The sequence below is a fragment of the Bufo bufo genome, chromosome 2 (genome assembly GCF_905171765.1).
Source record: "Bufo bufo chromosome 2, aBufBuf1.1, whole genome shotgun sequence".
In the NCBI taxonomy this organism is placed as follows: domain Eukaryota; kingdom Metazoa; phylum Chordata; class Amphibia; order Anura; family Bufonidae; genus Bufo; species Bufo bufo.
Genome location: NC_053390.1, coordinates 182346889 through 182374099, shown reverse-complemented (window position 1 = coordinate 182374099; position 27211 = coordinate 182346889). Strand labels below are relative to the sequence as shown.

The 27211-nt window shown below is 38.9% G+C and overlaps 1 protein-coding gene across 2 annotated transcripts in view; it reads right to left on the bottom strand.

The window, feature by feature from the left end:
- PRDM6 (PR/SET domain 6) overlaps window positions 1-27003 on the bottom strand; it is a 140916-nt gene extending 113913 nt beyond the window's left edge. Inside the window, exons 1-3 of one of the 2 annotated variants that reach the window (XM_040415948.1) lie at window positions 26894-27003; window positions 24667-25174; window positions 4652-4959 (exon numbers count right to left, since the gene is read on the bottom strand). In XM_040415948.1, coding sequence (XP_040271882.1) covers window positions 4652-4959; window positions 24667-25165 — 807 coding nt within the window. In that variant the 5' untranslated portion in view covers window positions 25166-25174; window positions 26894-27003. The remainder of the gene's footprint in view (window positions 1-4651; window positions 4960-24666; window positions 25175-26893) is intronic. The other variant, XM_040415950.1, reaches the window with a different exon arrangement.
- Between the last annotated feature and the right edge of the window lie 208 nt (window positions 27004-27211).

Sequence of the window (27211 nt, the reverse complement as noted above, 5' to 3'; positions counted from 1 at the left end):
TCTGAAGCAGTGAAAACATATTGGGCCAGAGATACTATTGGAAATGTGCCAGTTTGTGGGGCATTTTGCACCGAAAAACTGGTGTGCATGCTCTGCATCACATTTACTAACTGTTATACACACTTTTCTAAGCATTTTACACCTCATCCGACAAGGGGGGGTTAGTGGAAAGGGATGTGGCTTCATGGGCTTGGTCTAAATGTGCTTCCATGAACCAAAAATTGATTTTTTTTAAGAAAACGACAACAACTTATAGGTCCCGTAAACTTAGACTAGACAGTTTTTTGGGTGCGCAAACACATTTTTGGTGCGCGGACAAATTTTCTGGCACATGGACGGATTTTTAATTTATAAAGGTCCATGTGCTAGAATAGTACATTTGTCTAATATTAAGGCTGTGTGAAGTGCAACACTATTAGTAAACCTGCCCCGCTGTCTGGAGTAATAACTCATGCTTCACCAGCTGGCAGACTGACATGCCCGAATATATAGAGCCAACAGTAAAGTTATGTAGAGGGTGGATGATCAACTGGTGCTATTTTCATGTTTTGGGTTGGGCTCCTCATTGCCACAGAAGGGAACTATTCATAGTACAGTATGCAATGAGATTTTAAAGGGTCACTAACTTTTCAAAAAACGTTTAATATGCCATAGAAACCTATCAAAAGTTTAGATTGGTGGGGTCAGAGTCCCCCACTGATCTCTAGAAAGAGGAGATAGAGGCGCACGCAAATTGCACTCTCTGTCCTCGCTGCACAAAATGGGCTCTATAAAAATCAATGGGCCTGTCTCAATTCCATCCTCTGCAGCGAGTAGAGAGAGAGTGGCATGTGTGTGCACTTCTCTTTCTTCGTTCTAGTGATCAGTGGGGGTACTATGATATATCAAGTTTTTTGAAAGGTTAGTGACCCTTAAAAGGACTGAGTTGTCCAATGTAGTACCAGTTCAGAAATGGCCCTTTAGAGTTTTGGTATTACAATGTCTCTAGTGTCCTCAAGCCTAACTTTTGTAAGGCTAGTTTAACATTTGCAGTGCACATCTCCGGCAGGCTGTTCCGGCAGAGAGCAGCCTGCTAAAGATGTCTGGACCCGGCACTGCCGGACACTACCTGACACCCGCTGACACCCGCTGGCCCAGTTCACTATAATAGGGAACAGCAGAAATCCAGCACAACCCGGCAAACATGCTGAGAATTGACCACTGCACAACAGTTTTTATCCAGACGATTCTCTTCATATTTGCTAGGTTGCGGCTGGATCTTCACCGGTCTCCATTATAGTGAACGGGGCCAGACGGCGATGAGGTAACTTCCGACCACACCAGAATGCAGAGAGATCTGGCAGATTTTAATATTCCCAGAGAAATATATATTGGTAATGACCCTAGATCGTATATTAAACTTTCAACAGGACAGCAAACAAACTAATCCTCAAGTCAAGTTATTCTACCAATTGGCCGAAGGCTGGCAACAGCTATGTACCGTAAATGTGTCATGCCCATACAACAAAAGTACCATATTTTATCATTTAGATTTACTAACACTATGGTGTTGGTACTGCGGTACATTTTTTGCTGAATACAAAGCCAATTTGGTATTGTTTTTCCAGGTTCATCACCTTTATTCTTATATATAGGTGTAATGAAAATTATATATACATAAACAATATACTGCCAAACATTTTCTAACTTGTGAATCTTCTTTCGTTATATATACTCTCTGGTGTCCTTGCAATTGATTGTACATAGGGGAGACGTCACTTGATTTCAAAACACGGTTAAACCAACACCAGTACACTAAGAAACGAAGGGTACTCGGAAGAAACGAATGGATCTTCCAGTATCCAAACATTTTACTGAGTTAAATCATAAGGAGAGTGATTTCAGATGTTTTCTGATAGATCATGTCCCGATTTCTCGCAGGGGAGGCAACAGAGGTTTGTCCCTCAAGAAACGGGAGCTTCATTGGATCGCTACCCTGAATTCCTTAAGACCATATGGATTAAATGTAGATTTTAGGCCTGGGATTTTAAATACATAATCGCCATTCAGCGCATTGATGCTCATGTCCTATCTCTTTTTGAATATGGTGCTAATTATACTAATAACATTTTTTCTTCTTTTTGTTTTTAGTTTTCATTTGATGGAGGAATGATGGAGGACTTGCTGAACTAGCATGGATTCATTATAATAATTGGAAATTAATTTATTGCAATTATTGATTATTCTTCTTTATGATATGTTTTGTATATCGTTCTGGACCTCATTATACACTTTTGACCTTTTATAATTGGTTACATACCTAACAGGGGTCCTCGTGCCATTGAGGTGGTGTTGACCCCAGTATAAATACTTGCCGATATTGGTTTCCACTGTGCATTAACATGACACAGTGGTCACCGATGGCAAGTACTTGCTTTTTTCATTTTAGTTTACCTTATTTAATTTTGTCAGTTGCATAGGGAACGCCTTTAGGTCTGAAATCCCTGATCAGGATGCCTGCAAAGTATGTTCCTTCTGCGGGTATACTGTACTACGAGGGCGGTATGTTATCTGTGAAGTACTACTCGTATCAAGTAATGAGGTTTACAATGATGTCTGTTCAGTGTAGTGCATATAGCATATTTATGCCGACAGGAGTCTGGGGACCGGACAGCATTATTTCATTCAAGAATTTTGTGCGGTGTCTCCTTTAAGAACTCTTTTTCATGCTGCTCTTTTTCCTTTGTGGCGCTGGGATGGCACTTGGACACTGGGGTTGAGATCTGTTATCTTACCTAGGTACCCATGTGCATATTTCAGGGTACTGGGATTTGAGTTTTACATAAAACACATTATTAACATCTCTTAGCTACATGTTTTTTTAGAAGAGTGTGATCGTGCGATTGGTCTGTGTCCCGCGATCGCTCTAATAGGTATTATACACGTTATAAGCTAATGACAGATAGGGAAGGGTAACAATATATGTTATCTAGGGCCGCACAACGCAATAAACAACGTGTTAGTTGATAAGAAGATAGATTTCCAGTGAGTAGCCGGAGGTCAATTCCTGACTCCAGGGAACAAAGAAAGAAGCCGTCTCTTCAACTCTGGAAGCTGGTGTAATTCTGCATCCTGAGATCTGAACTCTGCACCTCCTGATTGATTCAATAACAGGGAAAACTATCCCTTCCATGCCTGTATGTCAGAAAGATTCAATACATCGTATGTCCAGTATCATGGATTATTCTGGAAGTTAATAGAAAGAATATGGAAGCTGCTAAAAGAAATATAGAGCAGACCTAGATACGTGAAAGACAAATTTTAATTCCCACTTTCCATAAATATGGAATACCATATAAAATGTTTGGTAACCATGAGGGTTCTACGATAGACAGCCTTGCTGAGTATTTATAGAGGATCTGTCAGCTCTAAGGATGTTTGTTTTAGTAAATAATTGTATTTTGAAATATGAAATAACACTTGGAACTCTGTGTTGTGCTGTCCCTCTGTTATTCCTCCTCAAATTTTTTGATTACAATTACATGTGGTTGTTACCAGTTGGTGGGGTGTCCCTACACAACCTGACATTGTCCAATCAGCGCTGAATGTGTGGTGGCACACCCCTTTGACAAGAGTAATGGTGACATCTTATTGTCAGCTTATTTATAAATATCTAAGAGAGGAACGATACGATGCAGATTTGTAAAAGAACAATGATCCACAATGATTTTATGGTGAATACAAGTGTTTCCTAAAGCAGACATGTCAAGAGTGGTTACAGGTCCACCTTAAAAGATAATGAAAGCTATCTGATGTCCAATCGACTACATGCTGAGGACTGTACACATGAGCAGACAACACGGGCTAGAGATGACTGTATTAGGCTGAATCTTGCCGCTTGGGAGGATAAATTTGTTATGGATATTGATTGAATAAATGTAATTAGTTTATGTTAAAGCCATCTGATTAAGCAACATGATGATCGTCGACTAGTATCCCTGGAAAGGGAACATTTTGTAAATCTTTTCAAGCATTCAAGATGTTGCAATTGTCGTGTCTTCAATCCTCTTCTTCAAGCAACTATAACTTATTGTTTGTAGGCAGTTTCTAACTGTAATCTGGTTATATATTATTATTAATCTTTGAATATATTCTAATAAATATATAGTCAGTCTTACTTACAGGGGTTCTCCAGGCTACACTATTGATGATGACCTACCTTCTGGATATATCTGTGAAGGCTTTCCGTGTCCAGATAGGTCATCAATATCAGATCGTTGGTGGTCCGACACCCAGCACTTCCACCGATCAGCTGTTTTGGGTTGCTACAGTGCTGGGAGCTCTACTTGTATGGAGGTGGAAGCAGACAGCGCCATGCACAATGTAGTGGCTGTGCCGGGTACTGCAGCTCAGCTCCCTTTCAAGTGAATGGTAGCTCAGCCTCAATACGCTGGCACAGTGTATGGAGCATTCTGTTTCCACTCCGTGTTGATTTCCGGCACTGAAGCATCCAGAAGGTGTCAGCTGTCGGAATCCCACTGATGTGATACTGATAACCTATCAGGTGGACAGATCATCAATGTATGCAGCCCAGGGAACCCTTTTAAGGCAATTGTCATTTTTGGGGTTTAATTAGCCCAACTGTGATAGCTTCACCTTAAAATTCACTTACCTCCCAAAGATGCTGGGTGTTCCTCAGAGCTCCTGCTTGAACTTTGTCCGGAGACACACAAACCCCTTGAAATGGCCCTATCCATGTGCCCTGTTGGATTCTTTGAGCTGCACAGATGCCATATGCCAGACCTGGCACAGTACTGGTACACAGACACACCTCCCGTGGAAGATCACGTAACCACTCAGGTATCTCAGGTGGAGGAGCCACAGATGCTGTGCTGCTAGTGCCCACCAGACGTCGCAGAGAATGCAAGGGCCCATGCATGGGACATTCTCCATTTCGATTATCTGCACACATGTCACACCCTGGACGGAAAAAAATAAAACAAGAAGATATGTGTAAATATTCTCAAAATAGGTAGTGTAACATCTGCATCTGTAGCATTTTCATGGAAATTTTTGAAACATATAAAAGTACAAGTTGGTGCAATAATTGATATCTACAATTATATAAAAGTTTCTCGATCACAAGGGTCATTGAATTAAAACTGCTCCAGTGCATGCTTTGTACAGCGCTATGGAATATGTTGACATTATATGAACAATAGGTGATAAATAATATGCTGGAATAATGAAGGGGTCATAGTGCCACTGTGGCATTGCTGGCACCTGGTACCAGGAGTACGTAGACTGATTTAATTTGAGGTCAGAGATAAAATCTCAACTATCTCTGCATCCTCACGCTCCTCCTGTGTCTACCAACACTCCTGTAGTGCCATGGAAGAATTTGCTTTAGTCTCAGGTCATCACCAGCAATTTTTCACTTGTCTTGCAGAAGACAGGAGCTGTCATGAGTAAATGACTGACAGCTACTGGAATTCTGTTTAATAGATGCCATGGAAGATGTTGGCTGTATTACTTATGCAAAAATGAACTGCTATCCGAAAAACATTTTATGAATGACAGGAAGTGTTTGTAGATAACCTCACTGAGAAACGGTGGACATACACCTCAGATCATTAATGATAGGCTCTCCTTAGCATGGATAAGAAGAGTGGTATAAGCCGCTTCCAGGCTCCTCTGGCCAAGGCTTATTTGCTATAAGAACAAAGGATTGGAAGGGGTGGACTTTACCGCCATGTAAACTGAGAGATTAGGGGGTTACCTCCTGACCACAAGCGTTTGGCTGAAAAAAGCCAAAACAATGACAAAACCAGTGGCGGACATACAGCCTGAGAGGCTGGTTCAGCTGCACAGGGCCCAGGAGGGGAGGGGGACCCTTCGACGTTCTAGAGCAGTAGTAGAAGGACCCAGGCTGCACAGCTAAGCTGAGAGTGGGGCTTAGTATGTGATGGGGCCACAGTTTAGCGGTGCAACAGGGCCAAAATTAACAATGCTATAGGGTTGAGGTTAGCAGTGTGACAGGGACCCCCAGATATAACTTTGCTTGGGGACCCAGAAATGCCAAATTCATCCCTCAAGATGAGACATATTGAAATCCAACATAGAATCCAACCTGACATCTGTCATCAGCAAGCACTATGGTATTATATTTGTAATTCAAATGACATCTGCCGTACCCCACTGACTTATAATGGAGTCTGTCAAGGTTCCATTAAGGCAGGGGTGCTCAATCTGCGGCCCTCCAGCTGTTGCAAAACTACAACTCCCAGCATGCCCTAATAGCTGTAGGCTGTCCAGGCACACTGGGAATTGTAGTTCTGCAACAGCTGGAGGGCCGCAGATTGGGCATCCCTGCATTAAGGTTTCTGCTACACCTGCCTTCAAAACCCCTGATAGAGGGACCAACATCAAAAAATAAAATTGCATAAGAAAAAAAGTTTACTTTTCTTTTATACCAGAGATTAGTCTTAGCCATAACTGAGTTCTCTACCAAGGCCATAACAACTGAAACGAAAAATGAGATTTCCAGTGAATGACCTTTGTAAAAGTGTATACAAGTGTATGAATTGTGTATGCCTATGCATGACACCAAAAATATTTGTCAAACCTTTCCTAATTTGCCTGGAATCAATAGCATCTCAGCCGTTTTAACTTTTCCCAGAAGAAATATTTAACTTGCTACTTTCCGAAAAATGGAGAGCATGTAGTGTTGTGGCATGATATTATGTAACATAATAAATCTGATGCTGAAAAGCAGTGTTCAGGATCTAACTGCATTTTATAGACATAAAGGAGTGGATTTCTGTAAAGAATGAGGTTCTACTGAATTTAATTAGGTTCCTACTGTATAAATTCCTGGTTATTGATGGTTTTCCTGGAGACTTGTTGTCTACACATGTAATATAAAAGTCATCCATCCCACAAATCTTAGCAGACAGTGATTCTGTATTTAAGAGGTCTACTTTCTGTCACTACAGGCCCCTCTGTGCTCATATTCCTTTTTAGAAGAATGTAGTAGGAGTTTGACATAGTGATGGATGGATGAATTAGAAGTCAAGTTGATATTGACTAGTAAACTATTGCAGTCGAAGCTGCTGGAAAACACAGACGCGCTGACTGAAATCGATGCCATTGTAAGATTTCCAGAAAACAATGAAATAGTCGATGTTGCTATCCAAATATCCAAATATGAATTATTGCCGTCAGAGGGATGTAAACGGGGGAGCTGGCCTGGCAAGAAGATACAAGAGCTTATAGCATGGGACTAATCAGTCTGAGATCCATAGCTGAGATTTGTAAGGACAACAAGGTCAAATATCAAGTTGTATTAGTTCACATTGCCTACAATTCGAGGAGATCACTGACCATGCTTCCAAATCTTACAACCGTTCTTGCTCCATTAACAAACTCAACTTTCCTAATTGTGAATTCATTTGTGCTCATATTCCAGCTTTCTATTTAGTATACAGTCGAGTTACATATGGAAAGAAATTCATTGGGAAGTGATTAAAGCCCACTGACCTCCTCTCACATTTACCTGTGGTATGAGTTGGCTGCTATGAGAGTTTCATGATGTTGGAAAGCCTACCTAGACAAGGGCAGATTCCCTGCTTGATGACGATGGGACAACAAATGAAACTTGTATAGAAGGAATGTATGGACTCTGTTCCATAAAGTCAAGAAGCCCACTTGTCTGGGATAGTTATGAGCACACTTCGAGGAATACGTGAATACTACATTTATCTCAATGCAACTTTTCAGACCACATTGGAACATTAATATCAGAAGGCATAAAAAAAAACTAAAAATGAGAACCAGGTAACATAGTAACATAGTACATAAGGCCGAAAAAAGACATTTGTCCATCCAGTTCGGCCTGTCATCCTGCAAGTTGATCCAGGTCAATGAAGAAATTTGGAAACCTACAGGACATATAATAGCAATTCAGATTGCTGAGTTTAAAGGATTACTACTCACAGTCATATTGGCGAATGCAATACAGCATTTACAGAGGTCTAATGCTACAGCTTTCCTTCATCATGAAAGACCAAAGATGTAATACTTAGATAAAAATCCAGCTCATCCATCTGTTGTGCCTTTAGAGTCCTGGGCACAGAAATTACCACTGGGTTTGGTTGTAAGTGTTAGGGCTCATGCACACGGCCGTGCCGTTTTTTGCGGTCTGCAAATTGCAGATCCGCAAAAAACGGTTGCCGCCCGTGTGCCTTCCGCAATTTGCTGAACGGAACAGGAGGCCCATTATAGAGATGTCTATTCTTGTCCACAAAACGGACAAGAATAGGACATGTCTCATAATTTTTGCAGGGTCACGGAACGGAGCAATGGATGCGGACAGCACACAGAGTGCTGTCCGCATCTTTTGCGGACCCATTGAAATGAATGGTTCCGTATACGGAACGTATACGGAATCAAAATACAATCCGTATACAGAACGCAAAATACTGTCGTGTGCATGAGCCCTAACAGTGGAAAAAAAGACCACATCTAGAACTAGGCATAAAAGCCACTTCTGCTTTATTTCTATCCTAAATCACATTCCGAGCATAAGTTGTGCTGAAAAGTTCGGACCACGTGAGCAGTTTGAGCGCAACACACTAAGGCCTCTTGCACACAACTGTATGGCTTTATCAGTATTTTGCGGTCCGTTTTTCACGGATCCAATGTTCATTTTTTTTTTGTTTCCGTTGTGTTTGCGTTCCGTAGTTCTCCGTATGGTTTCATTATGCGATCCGTTGTTTGCGGATCGCAAATGGAAACATAACATTTTTAATCATTAATGTAATGTACAGTAATGTATTTTAACAATATACACATGGGCAAAGTGGGCATGGATCCGCAAAAAACGGATGACATACGGATGTGTTCCATATGCATTCCGTATTTTTTTACTTGAATGGAGCCACGGATCGTTATTTGCGGGCAATAATAGGACAAGATTTATCTTTCAGTGGAACAGAAATACCTAAATACGGAAATGGAATGCATACGGAGTACATTCCGTTTTTTTTGCGGAACCATTGAAATAAATGGTGCCGCATAAGGACCGCAAAAATGGAACAAAAACGGAAAAAAAATGTTTGTGTGCAAGATGCCTAAAGAGTATATTGCGCTCAAATATCATAAGGGGAATATTTGAAGCTAATTATGCTTGAGTCTGCCGGGCTCACTTTATGCCACATTTGTCAAATGTCACATGTTCGATAAATTTGTTTCATCCTTAAACTGAACCCTTTTGTCAAGAAACGCTGTTTTTCTTCTCCACCCTCCTACTGGAGTGAGATTACAACTACAATTAAAAAATCATTAACATACCTAACCATACTCAATTTCCTACCCATATATCAAAACTGGAGTGAGGGGTGTAAAAATGCCCAATTTTGAAACTTCTTGAAGGCAGAATTCTGGATTGAAGGCATGAAAAATTAGGCCCAAAATGTGTAAGTAGTCCCTACTTTTCATTACAACATGTCTGGAATGTGATTTTAAGATAGAAATGTTGAAAAACACAAAAAAAAAATACAGTTTGCTGTTCCTCTCATTGGATACCTAAATGCACACAGAGGTAACAAGTAGCAGCACAGTATACGTGCAGGTTCTGCTCTCCTGAATTTAAATGCCCAGCGTGATGGGACCATTAAATTGAGTAGGTTCCTGTCTGGACTGAGGTCACTTTGCTGTGGTAGTTGGGCACAGATGAGTTTTGATCACAATACAGGTGAAACTCGAAAAATTTGAATATCGTGCAAAGCTAATTTATTTCAGTAATGTAACTTAAAAGGTGAAACTAATATATGAGATAGACTCATTACAGGCAAAGTGAGATATTTCAAGCCTTTATTTGGTATAATTTGGATGATTATGGCTTACAGCTTATGAAAACCCCAAAGTCACAATCTCAGGTACCCTTTGCTCAGGGGGTATGGATTAATTATCAGACTAGTGTGTGACACTTTGAGCCTAGAATATTGAACCTTTTCACAATATTCTAATTTTAAGCTGCATTACTGCAATTCCTTTTTATTTGCATTACTGAAATAAATGGACTTTTGCACGATATTCGAATTTTTTTCGAGTTTCACCTGTATATATGCTGAGAACTTTAGAGTTATTTATCACATCAAATGGAGTATTAGTTTATATATAAATGCTGTATTTAGTGCTATGAGAGTGCTGTTTTATATATACAGATGTAGCAGGGGTAACACACAAACTCAAATTTCTTAACTCATCGCGTTATCTTGAAACAAAAGCCATTGAAAAGCAATTGCTTAACGCATTTATTTTATATAACATGTCTCATAAAGCATGTGTGTTAACCCTGCTACATCCGTATATATATATATATATATATATATATATATACACAGAAATATCCTTGATGGTGGACTTTGACTTTTTTCAATTAAAGACCAAAGGGAAGTTTTGATAAAGTACTGCAATATATTTTTGATGTTTTAACTTATTATTATTATTTATGTAATAGTATAATTATTATAATTATTATATTATTATAGTTATTCTGGTAATTTATAATCTACACAATTGTATGACAATGTTGGGGGCAGTGAATAAAAATACGAAAACATTATATCAGCAAAATAAAATGATATACAGAAATATATATTTTTTTTACATGTGTATGTGGATTTACATTGTTTTGCTTGTTTCATATCATTATTAAGTGATCCTCCTATGAAGAGCCATGGCTGTAATGACTTAAAATAATGGCTTCTCCTGACAACTTGTATGGCAAATGAAAGCACTTTTGTTGAATCCAGCTCAGGTCAAGAGTGATCAAATGTCAGTGTTATTCCCAGGAGGCATGTTGAGCAGTCCTGGTGAAATCCATTGCTCTTCTCAATGTACTTGTTAGTGACAGGTGTCCACATACAAAAACTGTTATAATTGGGGATTCGCTGACAGTCACACTAAAAGGCCAACATCAAGGCTCAGGAATGGATTGTTCCCTCTGTGCTTTGCATTGCTGTTGTCATAATTCTGAGTTTAATACAATCGTTGGGTGGAAATAACATAAAGACATCAGACATTGACGTCCCTCCTGAATCCACACATGACAGATATATATCTGCCTGGTGTCCAACACTTCTTTTAGTAGTTATAGTATGTTTTACACATTGATTACTATGGCCATGTTTGATAACAAGGTCGTGGGTTCTTGACCTTAGTTTCAGGATACATGATAATCACCATAACCAAGCATAGCCGACACAAACACAAACCTTACAACTATCTATTCGTATGAATGTTACACTTCATTTGTAGTAACAATAGATTATGGTCTGCAGTTCACCACAAGGCATTTCATTGTGTAATTGCATGCCCTCTGCTGGACATTATTGTAATGACAGCTTTCCTGACTGCTTACGACCTTTACTATTACGCTAGCCATAGACCTAAAGGTCTGACCACAATCTTACAAAACAAGCAGGGGCCACAAATGAAAATGATATTTCCTAAAATATGATCATTCATACTGTGATAAATATCCTTCACCCGTTTTGCCCACCTGGATTTTCTTCTGCCATAGTGAACTAAGCACTAAAATGTATGGACTAACTGATCAGTATAATGGTAACATAGTTAATACAGTCCATCAAGTTTAACCAAGGGATACTTCAGTTGAAATAGTTAATCAAATGATTATCGTTAATGGTCCAGATTATTACGGATTATTATTCAGTCTATGAATGCTGTAGTATTTTATAAAAATTATTTCATGGCATACTAACATCTGTAGATACTTGTGTCAGCAAGAAAAAGTTTAAGTGATGCTCATAGCAAGTATGGCAATCTGATCATTTCTTTATCAGTTATCACAATAATCAATTATCTGTAAGACGTTCAATAGATGCAGTGATTATTATTACTAGGATTTGAATGGGTTCGCCAGTCCAAATCTCACAGAGAAAAGAATGACAAAATGGCGGCATGAGGGGGGGCATCAGAGGGGAAAAAGCCACTATGTCCAAAAAATGTTGTCATCTTTCAATGGGTGGAAACATTGAGCGACCCTAATACTGGCAAGTAAGCATAGCCAAGTATGTAAAACAATAACCAAACTTATAACAATATGAAAGTTTATGTATTGTTGAGACCTTAATTACATTCACACCCCATACCGGTCATTATCTATATGGCGTGAAGAAATATACATCATATTGACCTAAATTGAGTCTACCAAGCAGAAATACAACTGCAACGGTACATTAATGTATTTCATGAATGGGTTAAAAAACTTGAACGTATGTAGTTCTCACGTTGTGTAACGTACCCTGGCAAAATTAGAGTCAGTAGATCTCAGGGATTTTGGTGGATGGAGGCACAGATTGTTTATATGTCACATTCAACAGCTATGTCCTTATAGGGGTATGTTCACACGTGTCAGATTTATTCTGATGTGTAATTAAAAGAGAATATACAAGGGTGGCACTCGGGTTTCTACTGTGAACTGCCAAGGATCTTCATGAAGCTCCATTGTTACTTGTGTACGGGGTGCGGATTATCGTTGGATTTGATGCAGATCTCAACATGGAATCTGCTCCAAAATCTGTGTCAAATCCAACACATGGGAACCGGCCCTAACCCCAAACAAGGATGCTACAACCCCTAACCACAGACCCCTCAGAGCAGAGAACTTAGAAAGAGACCAAGGAGAATGCTCTGAGGACCAACAGTGTGAGAGGAACCAACTTGTACCACGAGATTAGATTCTCAGTGGGTATTTCCTACCATAGACGTCATGATATACTTTAAAGGTATAAACTGATGAATAAAAAAGTGAGTACAGCACCTAGATTTTACATTTTACAGACCTATTTTGCTTTGGAGAGATAATCCCCTGAATTATTATCTGTGAGCATTCCATTGGCCCCAGGACAGGAAGTTCTACTTGAGATATGAAACTATGAGAGATATTTTCCCCTATGATAGATAAAGAGTAGTTAGATGTCTCGTGAAAACACCATAACATGTGTAGAATATATTTTCCAGAATACCATCAACTCTGAAAAACCTAATAAACCTTATAATAAATACGAACAACCTTACAGTGAAACTGACTGCACTTATCAAATTTACTAGACCCTAGAGATTAGTCACCATGTTTGGACAAGTCCTTCATTTCAGCGTTATAGGTTATTCAAGCAATTTCTAGAGAAAATCATATTTGCTCAATAGTAAATTATATTTAAATGCAGCCAGCAAGAAAATGGATGTACAAAATGAAAGGAATTAGGCCACGGAAAGACTGAAGACACAAACAAAAGACCCTACATCCTGGAAAAAGAGCTTTCAGATGGTCGCCAGGATCAAACAATGACTAAGGCTACATGCACACGACCGTTGTTTTGGTCCGCATCCGAGGCGCAGTTTTTGCGGCTTGGATGCGGACCCATTCACTTCAAGGGGGACGCAAAAGATGAGGACAGCAGTCCGTGTGCTGTCCGCATCCGTTGCTCCGTTCCGTGGTCCGCAAAAAATATATAACCTGTCCTATTCTTGTCCGTTTTGCGGACAAGAATAGGCAGTTATATTAATGGCTGTCCGTGCCGTTCCGCACATTGTGGAACGCACACGGACACCATCCGTGTTTTGCGGATCCGCAATTTACGGACTGCAAAAAACACAACGGTCGTGTGCATCTAGCCTACGGCAGACAGTAATGACCAAAATCACCCAGCTGAACGCTCCCTAGTTTATATCCAACATACTCATGCCGGTTGGCACAGCGATCTGTTGTGAAATGTGATTTGTCAAGATGCAACCCTTGCTTTATTGTTGCCATCTGACACTGAGCACCATTGTCTGTCCTATAAAATTCATATTAAGTATAATTCTATCCATTGCATATTGTATAGACAATAAAAACAAAATTAGTAATAGTTCACACTAGACTGTTAGCTCATATGAGATGAGCAGAGCTACTCTCTCCTAATGTATTATGGGATGTATCTGCTGTAGAACTGTAATCGTATTTGGGATTCTTCTAGTTGCATTGCATTGTTATCTGTTTTATAATATATTATAAAGTGCGATGGAATTAGAAATAAATATTATACACCATGATAACAAAGCAGACAGATGAAGGCTATGCTATGCATTCATCCACATAGGTGTGACTTCTGAAATATATGTTCTTAAAAAATAGGTTCTTAGTAAAGATAGTCATTAAAGTCAATAAAACTGTATACAGGTGAAACTCGAAAAATTAGAACATCGTGCAAAGTTCATTTATTTCAGTAATACAGCTTAAAAGGGTGAAACTAACATATGAGATAGACTCATTAGATGCAAAGCGAGAGATTTCAAGCCTTTATTTGGTATAATTTGGATGATTATGGCTTACAGCTTATAAAACCCCAAAGTCACAGTCTCAGGTACCCTTTGCTCAGGGGGTATGGATTAATTAGCTGACTACAGTGGGACACTTTGAGCCTAGAATATTGAACCTTTTCACAATATTCTAATTTTAAGCTGCATTAATGCAATTCCTTTTAAGTTGCATTACTGAAATAAATGGACTTTTGCACAATATTCAAATTTTTCGAGTTTCACCTGTATATATGCTGGTTGAAGCTGACATAGATGTTCCACAATGACAGTTCATAGGTAGGCCTTAGACCTGAGATCATCAAAGCCTCAATTACCTCTGCTTTATTTATTTATATATTATATAGCTTGATTAAATTTTAGGGTCTAAATCTATGTAGGTAACGAATCCCTCTAAAACAAGTACTAACCGCTTTCCTACTCAAATGATATAGATGCCTTTTGGTCAAATGCATACGACATGAGGACTGGTTAATGAAAGTAGTAAACTTGAGGTTGAAATCATGTTTTCTGTTTGTAGACATGGCGGTTCCACTAGTTTACATAGTCCATGTTAAAAAAGAATATACAATATTAACAACCTATGTTATAGCAGAAGGCCTTACAACACGTATCTCCTGGTTGTGCAGGACAATGACCACCAGCTCACGTACGATGGGCTAGTTTTGACTTTACTAGTAGGCAGCTTCAGGGTAATGTAATAGATTACAGACGTCATCTGGAAGGAATATGGAAAATAGTTTCCAGGGGTTTATTAAAGCGGCCTTGTGACAGTGCGTGAATTATTGAGAAGCACTTTGCTCTAGCAAAGAGTTAATGTTCGGTGATGCAAAATAAATTTTACTCATGTCTTCCTTTTAATTTAAGATTAGTGGGGATAACATATATCTTTAACTTTTAATATTTATATTATTTATAACATCCATCATCGTGTAGCTGTTATGAAAGAAAACCTACACTATTTTCCAGAGGGTTTGCTTCAAGTCTATGGAGAGATTTGCATTTTCCCAGAACTCGGTGGAAAGAGAGCACGCAGGTTATACAAGCAGCACGAGCTGAATACAGTCCATTTAGAATGTATTAACCATGTCAATTATAAAGCATATAATTAAAGTGGATGATAATTCTCTATGTGATATCATTGGAGATGAGAACTGAACACTATACTATACAGGTGAAACTCGAAAAATTTGAATATCGAGCAAAAGTCCATTTATTTCAGTAATGCAAATAAAAAGGAATTGCATTAATGCAGCTTAAAATTAGAATTTTGTGAAAAGGTTCAATATTCTAGGCTCAAAGCGTCCCACTCTAGTCAGCTAATTAATCCATACCCCCTGAGCAAAGGGTACCTCAAAATTGGGACTTTGGGGTTTCAGAAGCTATAAGCCATAATCATCCAAATTATAACAAATAAAGGCTTGAAATCTCTCGCTGTGCATGTAATGAGTCTCTCATATATTAGTTTCACCCTTTTAAGTTGCATTACTGAAATATATGAACTTTGCACGATATTCTAATTTTTCAAGTTTCACCTGTATATATATTATATGCAATAAATTAATAAACTTAATATACTGTACAGTATTATACTCTATGTTCCAATTCCTAATTACAAGCTGTTTATGTGCGATTCTTATGTACGGTATTTATTTATTATACCCACTTATATAGCGCTACTATATTCCGCAGCGCTTTACAGACATTAGCATCAAGCTTTCCCCAATGGGGCTCACAATCTAAGGTGGATCCGTGTATATGACACTAATAACAGATTAGGCCTGAAAACAGACAGTGCTGATATTCTCAAGGCATTTGTGATGTGCGTTTAGCACCACTGAATATTGAGTCTAACAGCATGTGGATATTCTATTGACAGCTTTAGAAATAAATGTGAAAATGCAAATTTCAAGGTTGGATCCTCGGTTACTGCTCATATATTGGATTTCACTTGGAGTGTAAACCTTAGCTAGCTAATTAGGAGTTAAAATAATAACGCAATTGATTTACCTGCCCGCCCGAGGTGTCTCCTGTATGGAAAATAACACTGGCAGTGCCCGAGGAATACATTATTTTTGACATTATAAAGCAGGACAATCTGTATTTAAGGTTGACCATAATAACTGAATTTATGAAGATGCATAGATGGACGGATAGATAGATAGATAGATAGATAGATAGATAGATAGATAGATAGATAATAGATAGATAGATAGATAGATAGATAATAGATACGATAGATAGATAGATAGATAGATAGATAGATAGATAGATAGACGGATAGACAGATAGATAGATAGATAGATAGATAGATAGATAGATAGATAGATAGATAGATAGATAGATAGATAGATAGACCGATAGATAGAATATGGTTAGACAACCACTCCTTATATTATTCAGTGCAGTTGAAGGTATCTTAAACTTCAATTGTAAAGCATTGTGGAATATGTTATATGGTATTATTATTTTTATTATCTTAGCTAAGGGACCCATAAGTTCACATCTTAGGCCTCATGCACACGACCGTATGTGTTTTGCGGTCCGCAAAAAACAGATCGGCAAAAAATACGGATAACATCCGTGTGCATTCCGTATTTTGCGGAACGGAACAGCTGGCTCCAAATAGAACAGTCCTATCCTTGTCCGTAATGCGGACAATAATAGAACATGTTCTCTTTTCTTTGCGGAACGGAAATACGGACATACGGAAATGGAATGCACACGGAGTACCTTCTGTTTTTTTTGCGGACCCATTGAAATGAATGGTTCCGTATATGGTCCGCAAAAAAACGGAACGGACACGGAATTAAAATATGTTCGTGTACATGAGGCCTTAAAGTCAAGCTTAAACCAAAAAATATGGTGCCCTCTTCATCTGGCCACAGATCCAGTTTGCAAACATGCTCTTATTAATGACGTCATATAATCTTCACAAGAATCTGATTTACCAGCTATAATTTATCAAGAGTAAAATAATTGTACATCTTAGCATTAACAGTCATGTGTCGGGATTGTCCTTCATATAACACAGTCTGTTTATTACTAAGACCCCTGAATAGACAACAGATTATGAACATGTCATAGTGTACGCCATAAACTTGCTGCAACTACATACATAGATCACCACACCCTGTCAGCCCCAATTCTCAAAACTGGTAAAAAAAAAAGAGAGGTAAACAATGGAGTAAATGGGGAGCACGCACTGTCCGCCCTGTGTGCTGACGCACTTACTCCTTCTGATGTCTTACAACATGTCATCGAGGCATCAGAGTAGCTTTACATTTCATATTTTGATATTCTGTCAAATGTAAATGTTATGCTAATATAAGGATGGCAGATAGATAGATAGAGATAGATAGATAGATAGATAGATAGATAGATAGATAGATAGATAGATAGATACATAGATAGATAGATAGATATAGATAGAAAGAAAGATAGATAGAGATATAGATAGATAGATAGATAGATAGATAGATAGATAGATAGATAGATAGATAGATAGAGATAGATAGAAAGATAGATAGATAGATAGATAGATAGATAGATAGATAGATAGATAGATAGATAGATATAGAAAGATAGATAGATATATAGATAGATAGATAATTGATATATAGATATATAGAGATAGAAAGATAGATAGATATATAGATATATAGATAGATAGATAGATAATTGATAGATATATATATATAGATAGATAGATAGATAGATAGATAGATAGATAGATAGATAGAGATAGAAAGATAGATAGATAGATAGATAGATAGATAGATAGATAGATAGATAGATAATTGATATATAGATATATAGATAGATAATTGATAGATAGATAGATAGATAGATAGATAGATAGATAGATAGATATAGATAGAAAGAAAGATAGATAGAGATATAGATAGATAGATAGATAGATAGATAGATAGATAGAGATAGATAGAAAGATAGATAGATAGATAGATAGATAGATAGATAGATAGATAGATAGATAAATAGATAGATAGATAGATATAGAAAGATAGATAGATATATAGATAGATAGATAATTGATATATAGATATATAGAGATAGAAAGATAGATAGATATATAGATATATAGATAGATAGATAATTGATAGATAGATATATATATAGATAGATAGATAGATAGATAGAGATAGAAAGATAGATAGATAGATAGATAGATAGATAGATAGATAGATAATTGATATATAGATATATAGATAGATAATTGATAGATAGATAGATAGATAGATAGATAGATAGATAGATAGATATGAGATAGATAGATGATAGATAATAGACAGACAGACAAATGATAGATAGATAGATAGATAGATAGATAGATAGATAGATAGATAGATAGATAGATATATAGATAGATAGATAATTGATATATAGATAGATAATTGATAGATAGATAGATATGAGATAGATAGATGATAGATAATAGACAGACAGACAGATGATAGATAGATGATAGATAGATAGATAGATAGATAGATATAGAAAGATAGATAGATAGATAATTGATATATAGATATATAGATAGATAATTGATAGATAGATAGATAGATAGATAGATAGATAGATAGATAGATAGATAGATATGAGATAGATAGATGATAGATAATAGACAGACAGACAGATGATAGATAGATGATAGATAGATAGATAGATAGATAGATAGATAGATAGATAGATAGATAGATAGATAGATAGATAGAGCACTCTCCAAGAATTAATAAAGAGATTGCTGCCATTTCTTATATTTTGTCCGTTCCCTCGGGCTCGCACCTCACTGTTTCAGGCTTATCTTGTGCTGCTATCTTTTCTATTTAGAAAGAGTTCTTGTCATCACAATGATAAAAAAAAAATGAATAGAAAAAATGGTGTCCCATACACAGCCATAGTAAATGTCTGGTAAGGAAATATGCCTGCATAGGGGACTAGGTACAAAACCGACCGGGAGCAATATCTACATAGGTTTGTGTGTTCAGCCCATTTGTTTCCTCCTGTTTCATCCCACACTCCAAAACCATACTGATAGGTTAATTGGTGTCCTATGTGTGATTGGGGGTCCCATGGGGACGGGCACTAGTGTGAGCTCAGTCTGTGCACTGTATGATCAGTGAGAACAGCACACGGATACTTCTAAGCCTATAAAATGTGTCCGTCGGTTTGTGCTGTGCAGTTTACCCCCTTCTCTTGAGGTGCAGAAGGATGTGTGAATTTAACAAGGATCCACGAAACAGCCATAAAACTTACACCTCTACTAAGGGCCTATTGACAAATTGCCTGTAACGAGCGCCAATGTGCTCCGTCGGGCTCATTTATTTGCATTTATATATAGCAATCATGTGTTTTCATGTAAACTTATAATTTGGTCTTCATTTACAGGCGACAGACAGATGTTCACACGTGGCATTGAAGATGTGATCAACGACAAACGAGCGAAGAATTACTCGTCCTTTGCTCACCGCACACACCGGCCATTGCATGAGAATGTTTGGGATATAGGGTTCTGCCACACGTTAAGGTGTTTTTATGCAGTTTTCGAAGCCAAAGGCCTCTTGCACACAAACGTTTTTTTTCTTTTTCGTTTCTGTTCCGTTTTTTGCATTCCGTATACGGACCGTATACTGAACCATTCATTTCAATGGATCCGTAAAAAAACCAGAAGGTACTCCATATGCCTTCCGTTTCCATATTTCCGTTCAAAGATAGAACATGTCCTATTATTGTCTGCATAACGGACAAGGATAGTACTGTTCTATTAGGGGCCAGCTGTTCCGTTCCACAAAAAACTGAATGCACACGGACGTCATCATATTTTTTGCGGATCCGTTTTTTGCGGACCGCAAAATACTGAAAAAGCCATACAGTCGTGTGCAAGAGCCCAAAATCAGGAGTGAATCATAAAAGGAGAGATAGGACTTCTCCTCTTTCTTAAATCCAACCCCGGTCTTGGCTTCAAAAACTGCATCAAAAAAGCTCCCTGCCTAAATGGGGCAATACCTCCAGCCACATAATTACACCCTCCTAGTGTTTGCCTTCATGGTATGGGACACCTAGAAGTTAACAAGGTCCCAACAAGCTGAGACAAACTGTCCTCCATAGTAACCTTCCCAAAGCCAACTCTACCCTAAAGCAGGGGCACATACTGGTCTGTGAAATAAGGGATATGCCATGAGATGGCTCAACTGGCAAGGGTCCTTTGATGCTTTTAATAAAACAAATAGCCTTCATCTTGTCTAGTCTCATATTTAATGTCATGAAAGATTATATTGTGAAAAAATTCAAAATGTATTACTTATATAAAACAGAACTAAAGGTGATGCAAATAGTGCTTTGAAGGAAGCCATGTTGTGTCTATGGAAGGCTTTCAGAAGGACTCTGCAGGACTGGCTGATAACAGAGAGTCCTAGCTGGCACTTAGGAGAACTGGTGCAGTGTATGGTTAGGAGCTCCTGATTGTCTATGGCTACCTCACATTAGCATGTTCTTAGAGGACCTCTCTGTTTCCACATCTAGCATTTCCCAAGGATTGATTGGATTAGTGAATTAAATGTTTGTTGTCAGCCAGAGGAGGCTGAGACCAGAATATTGTGTGTATAAAGGCTGCCCCCCTGGCCCTGAGAGACCCCCATATACAATGTACAGGTGATGAATAGGGGCTGGGAGCAGGGATCGATGCTGTCTCTGTGCTGGCTCCACTCTCTCCTACAAAACTATAGGGCAATTAATTGTGCCTTGTCCCCTCATCCTTCATCTGCTGGTGGCACATATCGATGGAGATTACTGCTGATGGACCATTTTATCACCTTAAATAAACAGCCACCACCTTTTCTAACCTCAATCTAATATATGACTGCATGTCCTCCTTCATGGAGTGGGGTGACTGCTGCTAAATCCAAAACACTGTGCCACCTAATGCCAAGGCATGCCACTGCCAGGAGGGAAAGCAAGTTATATAGGAACTTATACTAAGAGCTGAATGCACTCGGGAGGTGTAGGTCTGAAGGCATCTTATAGAGACACTACTACTTCTAGTCCCAACATCCAAAACACTGTGCCACCTAATGCCAAGGCATGCCACTGCCAGGAGGGAAAGCAAGTTATATAGGAACTTATACTAAGAGCTGAATGCACTCGGGAGGTGTAGGTCTGAAGGCATCTTATAGAGACACTACTACTTCTAATCCCAACATCCAAAACACTGTGCCACCTAATGCCAAGGCATGCCACTGCCAGGAGGGAAAGCAAGTTATATAGGAACTTATACTAAGAGCTGAATGCACTCGGGAGGTGTAGGTCTGAAGGCATCTTATAGAGACACTACTACTTCTAGTCCCAACATCCAAAACACTGTGCCACCTAATGCCAAGGCATGCCACTGCCAGGAGGGAAAGCAAGTTATATAGGAACTTATACTAAGAGCTGAATGCACTCGGGAGGTGTAGGTCTGAAGGCATCTTATAGAGACACTACTACTTCTAGTCCCAACATCCAAAACACTGTGCCACCTAATGCCAAGGCATGCCACTGCCAGGAGGGAAAGCAAGTTATATAGGAACTTATACTAAGAGCTGAATGCACTCGGGAGGTGTAGGTCTGAGGTGTAGAGACACTACTACTTCTAGTCCCACTGCCTCCAAATACTGCTGGACGGCTTCACATGGAAGGTACCAGTCCTAAACAGATGCAGTGTCATGTACTGCAGCCTCCAGATAATGCTGGAGCCTAAACAGCTCAGCTAACTCAGCTCTGCTACACTTGTAGGGTTGTGTTATCTACAGGAAAGTCACTAGTCCCGGCTGTATAGTGCCCAGCAATATACCAGATACCAGTGCGGTGATTAAAGGAATCACTTGCTCTTAACTTACCGGAGTGCCGCTCCTTTCTGGACTATTTACTGGGGTAAGAAGTCTATTCCCTTGGAACGTGCACCCGATTTTTTCCATAGTTGCCAGTGCCGCCATTTTTCTCTGATCTATATATCTATATATGTGTGTGTGTCTATATATATATATATATATATATATATATATATATATATGTGTGTGTGAATCTATATATATATATATGTGTGTGTGTGTGTGTGTATCTATATATATATATATATGTGTGTGTGTGTGTCTATATATATATATATATATGTGTGTGTGTGTGTATATATATATATGTGTGTGTGTGTGTGTATCTATATATATATATATATGTGTGTGTGTATCTATATATATATATGTGTGTGTATAAATATATATATGTGTGTGTGTGTGTGTGTATCTATATATGTGTGTGTGTGTGTGTGTATCTATATATATATATGTGTGTGTATAAATATATATATGTGTGTGTGTGTGTGTGTGTGTGTGTGTGTGTATCTATATATGTGTGTGTGTGTGTATCTATATATATATATATATATATGTGTGTGTGTGTGTATCTATATATATATATGTGTGTGTATAAATATATATATGTGTGTGTGTATCTATATATATGTGTGTGTGTATCTATATATATATGTGTGTGTGTATCTATATATATATATGTGTGTGTATAAATATATATATGTGTGTGTGTATCTATATATATGTGTGTGTATCTATATATATATATATATATATATATATATATATAGAGTATATACAAATATATAGAGATATTACTGCAGTTCATCTACAAACGTTAGTGGATATATAATATAAATGGGCAAACAGCGAATATTAATTAATATTGGTCAGTAAGCGATGTAAATGTAATAGATTATGTATCTGCCAGAGCAATTCACAGTAGATCTGCCTGAATCTAAAATATTTATAATTTTGAAGATGATGACAGTAGCAGTAATAACATAAATAATAAAACAATAATAATAGTAATAAATAATAATAGTAATTGTATAATAATAATTATAGTTTTTATTATTATTATTTTTATTATTATTATTATTATTATTATTATTATTATTATTATTTTACTCTCTTTTTCATAGTAAGCGCCTAAAACGGAAAATATGGTATAAAACCCCTAGTTGTCAGGTTTACAGATCGGACATTACAGGAAGACAGAATGGTAGATCTTGTGGATAATCGTCCTGTCTCCGAGGTGTAGGTGATAATGAGAAGAACTTGTATTCTGCTATCGGAGGGGGATCCAATGTCCTCTGTTCAGAAGTGACACAATTATCGCTACAAGTGCATTGTCCTGATTCATTCTTACTAATTACCGACATGATTTCAAACTGTACCTTATATTATTATTATTATTATTATTATTATTATTATTATCTAACAAACTGGAGATGGTCATTTCTCTATTACATGTCTGCATTTAACGGGTGTCTAATATTTGTATTTCTTTCTTTCTATCGCGCTCTCTCTCTCTCTCTCTCTTGTCTCTCTTTCTTCTATCTATCCATCTATAAGCACCCGACACATACATAGACAGTACTGACCAGTGCATCTTAGTGTCAGGTAAGTGCCCCCTCCCAGCAGTGGTGTCGGGGGTCATACCTCCCGGTGCTGGTTATTATACGGTAGGTATGTGGCATAGTTATGTAATAAGCACATGTTATATCCCGGCCATGTGTGACCCCATCATACAGCCCCGCTATACACAGTCACGGTGGAGAAGAGGTAGGTACAGTTCCCAGGTCATTGTGCATATAGTATACAGGTGTGTACATATAGCAGTGGGGGTCTGTGTGCACATACAGGTGCAGTACCTACTACTGGGGGGGTCGCACAGTGTATACAGCATCACACAGAAGGTAACAGTAGGGGTACATACGGTTGTGGGGGTCGCACAGTGTATACAGCATCACACAGAAGGTAACAGTAGGGGTACATACGGTTGTGGGGGTCGCACAGTGTATACAGCATCACACAGAAGGTAACAGTAGGGGTACATACGGTTGTGGGGGTCGCACAGTGTATACAGCACCACACAGAAGGTAACAGTAGGGTACATACGGTTGTGGGGGTCGCACAGTGTATACAGCATCACACAGAAGGTAACAGTAGGGTACATACGGTTGTTGGGGTCCCTGGGGGGGTCGCACAGTATATACAGCATCACACAGAAGGTAACAGTAGGGTACATACGGTTGTGGGGGTCGCACAGTGTATACAGCATCACACAGAAGGTAACAGTAGGGGTACATACGGTTGTGGGGGTCGCACAGTGTATACAGCATCACACAGAAGGTAACAGTAGGGTACATACGGTTGTGGGGGTCGCACAGTGTATACAGCATCACACAGAAGGTAACAGTAGGGTACATACGGTTGTGGGGGTCGCACAGTGTATACAGCATCACACAGAAGGTAACAGTAGGGTACATACGGTTGTTGGGGTCGCTGGTGGGGGTGCTGAGTGGAATGATCTCCATCCTCTGTTGTCCATACAGATAATAGTCCAGCTCCTCGGGGGTGCAGTGCAGGAGGGCGGGTGAGGTCCCCCCCAGGCAGCCGGGGGCCACCAGCTCCTTCCTCGGTGGTCCTGGGACTTCCATTCTTGGAGCGGCTCCCATAACAGTGGTGATTGGGGTGATCCCGGCCAGGGAAGCAGGGGCAGAAGGTGCAGGGGTGGAGGAGGCTGAGGAAGTGGAGGACAAGGAGGCCGGCCGCAGGCGGAGGGGGTCTGCTGCTGGGGGCTCCGGGACATGGCCCAGGACCCCGGCCTTCACATGATGGCTCTGGGGGAAGAGCTGCTGCCAGTGCTGGAGGTACACCGGGTCCACCTTCAGGAAGGCAGAACCTGCCGCTTCCCCGGGCTTCAGCATGGCCGCCACCTGCACACAACACAACAGTCATGTATAGTATATACCCCCTGTATGCATAGTATATACCCCCTGTATACATAGTATATACCCCCTGTATACATAGTATATACCCCCTGTATACATAGTATATACCCCTGTATACATAGTATATACCCCCTGTATACATAGTATATACCCCCTGTATGCATAGTATATACCCCCTGTATACATAGTATATACCCCCTGTATACATAGTATATACCCCCTGTATGCATAGTATATACCCCCTGTATACATAGTATATACCCCCTGTATGCATAGTATATACCCCCTGTATACATAGTATATACCCCCTGTATACATAGTATATACCCCCTGTATACATAGTATATACCCCTGCATACATAGTATATACCCCCTGTATACATAGTATATACCCCCTGTATGTATTGTATATACTTCCCTGTATGTATTGTATATACTTCCCTGTATGTATTGTATATACCCCCTGTATACATAGTATATACGCCCTGTATACATAGTATATACCCCCTGTATACATAGTATATACCCCCTGTATACATAGTATATACTCCCTGTATGCATTGTATATACTTCCCTGTATGTATTGTATATACTTCCCTGTATGTATTGTATATACCCCCTGTATACATAGTATATACCCCCTGTATGCATAGTATATACTCCCTGTATGTATTGTATATACCCCCTGTAGGCATTGTATATACTTCCCTGTATGTATTGTATATACTACCCTGTATGTATTGTATATACTTCCCTGTATGTATTGTATATACTTCCCTGTATGTATTGTATATACCCCCTGTATGCATTGCATAGTATATACTACCCTGTATGTATTGTATATGCATTGCATAGTATATACTACCCTGTATGTATTGTATATACTTCCCTGTATGTATTGTATATACTTCCCTGTATGTATTGTATATACTTCCCTGTATGCATTGTATATACTTCCCTGTATGCATTGTATATACTCCCTGTATGCATTGTATATACTACCCTGTATGCATTGTATATACTTCCCTGTATGTATTGTATATACTTCCCTGTATGTATTGTATATACTCCCTTGTATGCATTGTATATACTCCCCTGTATGCATTGTATATACTTCCCCCTGTATGTACCCATGTTTATATTGTATATAGTCCCCCTGTATGTACTCCCCCCTGTATGTACTCATGTATATATTGCATATACGTCCCCTGTATATACTCATGTATATATTGTATATACTTCCCCTACATGTACTCGTATATATTGTATATACTTCCCCTGTATGTATTGTGTGTACTTCCCTCTGTATGTACTCCTGTATGGATTGTGTATACCCTGTATGTACTGATGTATATATTGTATATTATTCCCCTATATGTACTCGTATATATTGCATATACATTACTCTGTATGGATTGTGTATACTTCCTCTGGTGTGTAGTCATGTATATACTTCCCCCTATATGTACCGATGTATATATTGCATATACTTCACCCTATATATATATATATATATATATATATATATATATATATATATGGTGGCAGCCACCGCACACATGTACTGATGTATTTAGTGTCACTAGGATTATCTACCCCCTCAGCAGTATATTAGTGCACCTTTGTCATGGGTAAGTCCTGCCAATGCTGCCCATGCCATACACAGCAGGCAGACTGGGCACATGCAGGTAGAGGGGCACTTACCTGGCTAGGATCCCTCCAAGTCCCGTTTCCGAGGAGGAAGCTGTAGAGGTCCAGCTCTGAGCCGGGTGCGGGGCGAGCAGTGCAGGAGCTGTGTGTGCGGGGCAGGCTCTGATCACACTGTGCGGGGCTGGATGCTGGGCTGCTCTCTGGCACACTCCTGCTGCACACGTGTCTGCACACACAGGGGGGACACATTAACCCTTCCCTCTCCCAACTCCACCATCCTCTGCTGCAGCTCCTCCAGGCAGAGTGCAAGCTCCACAACCCACCTGATTTCTCTTTCTATCCAGAAAGTAGAACTCTGCATATGACATACTT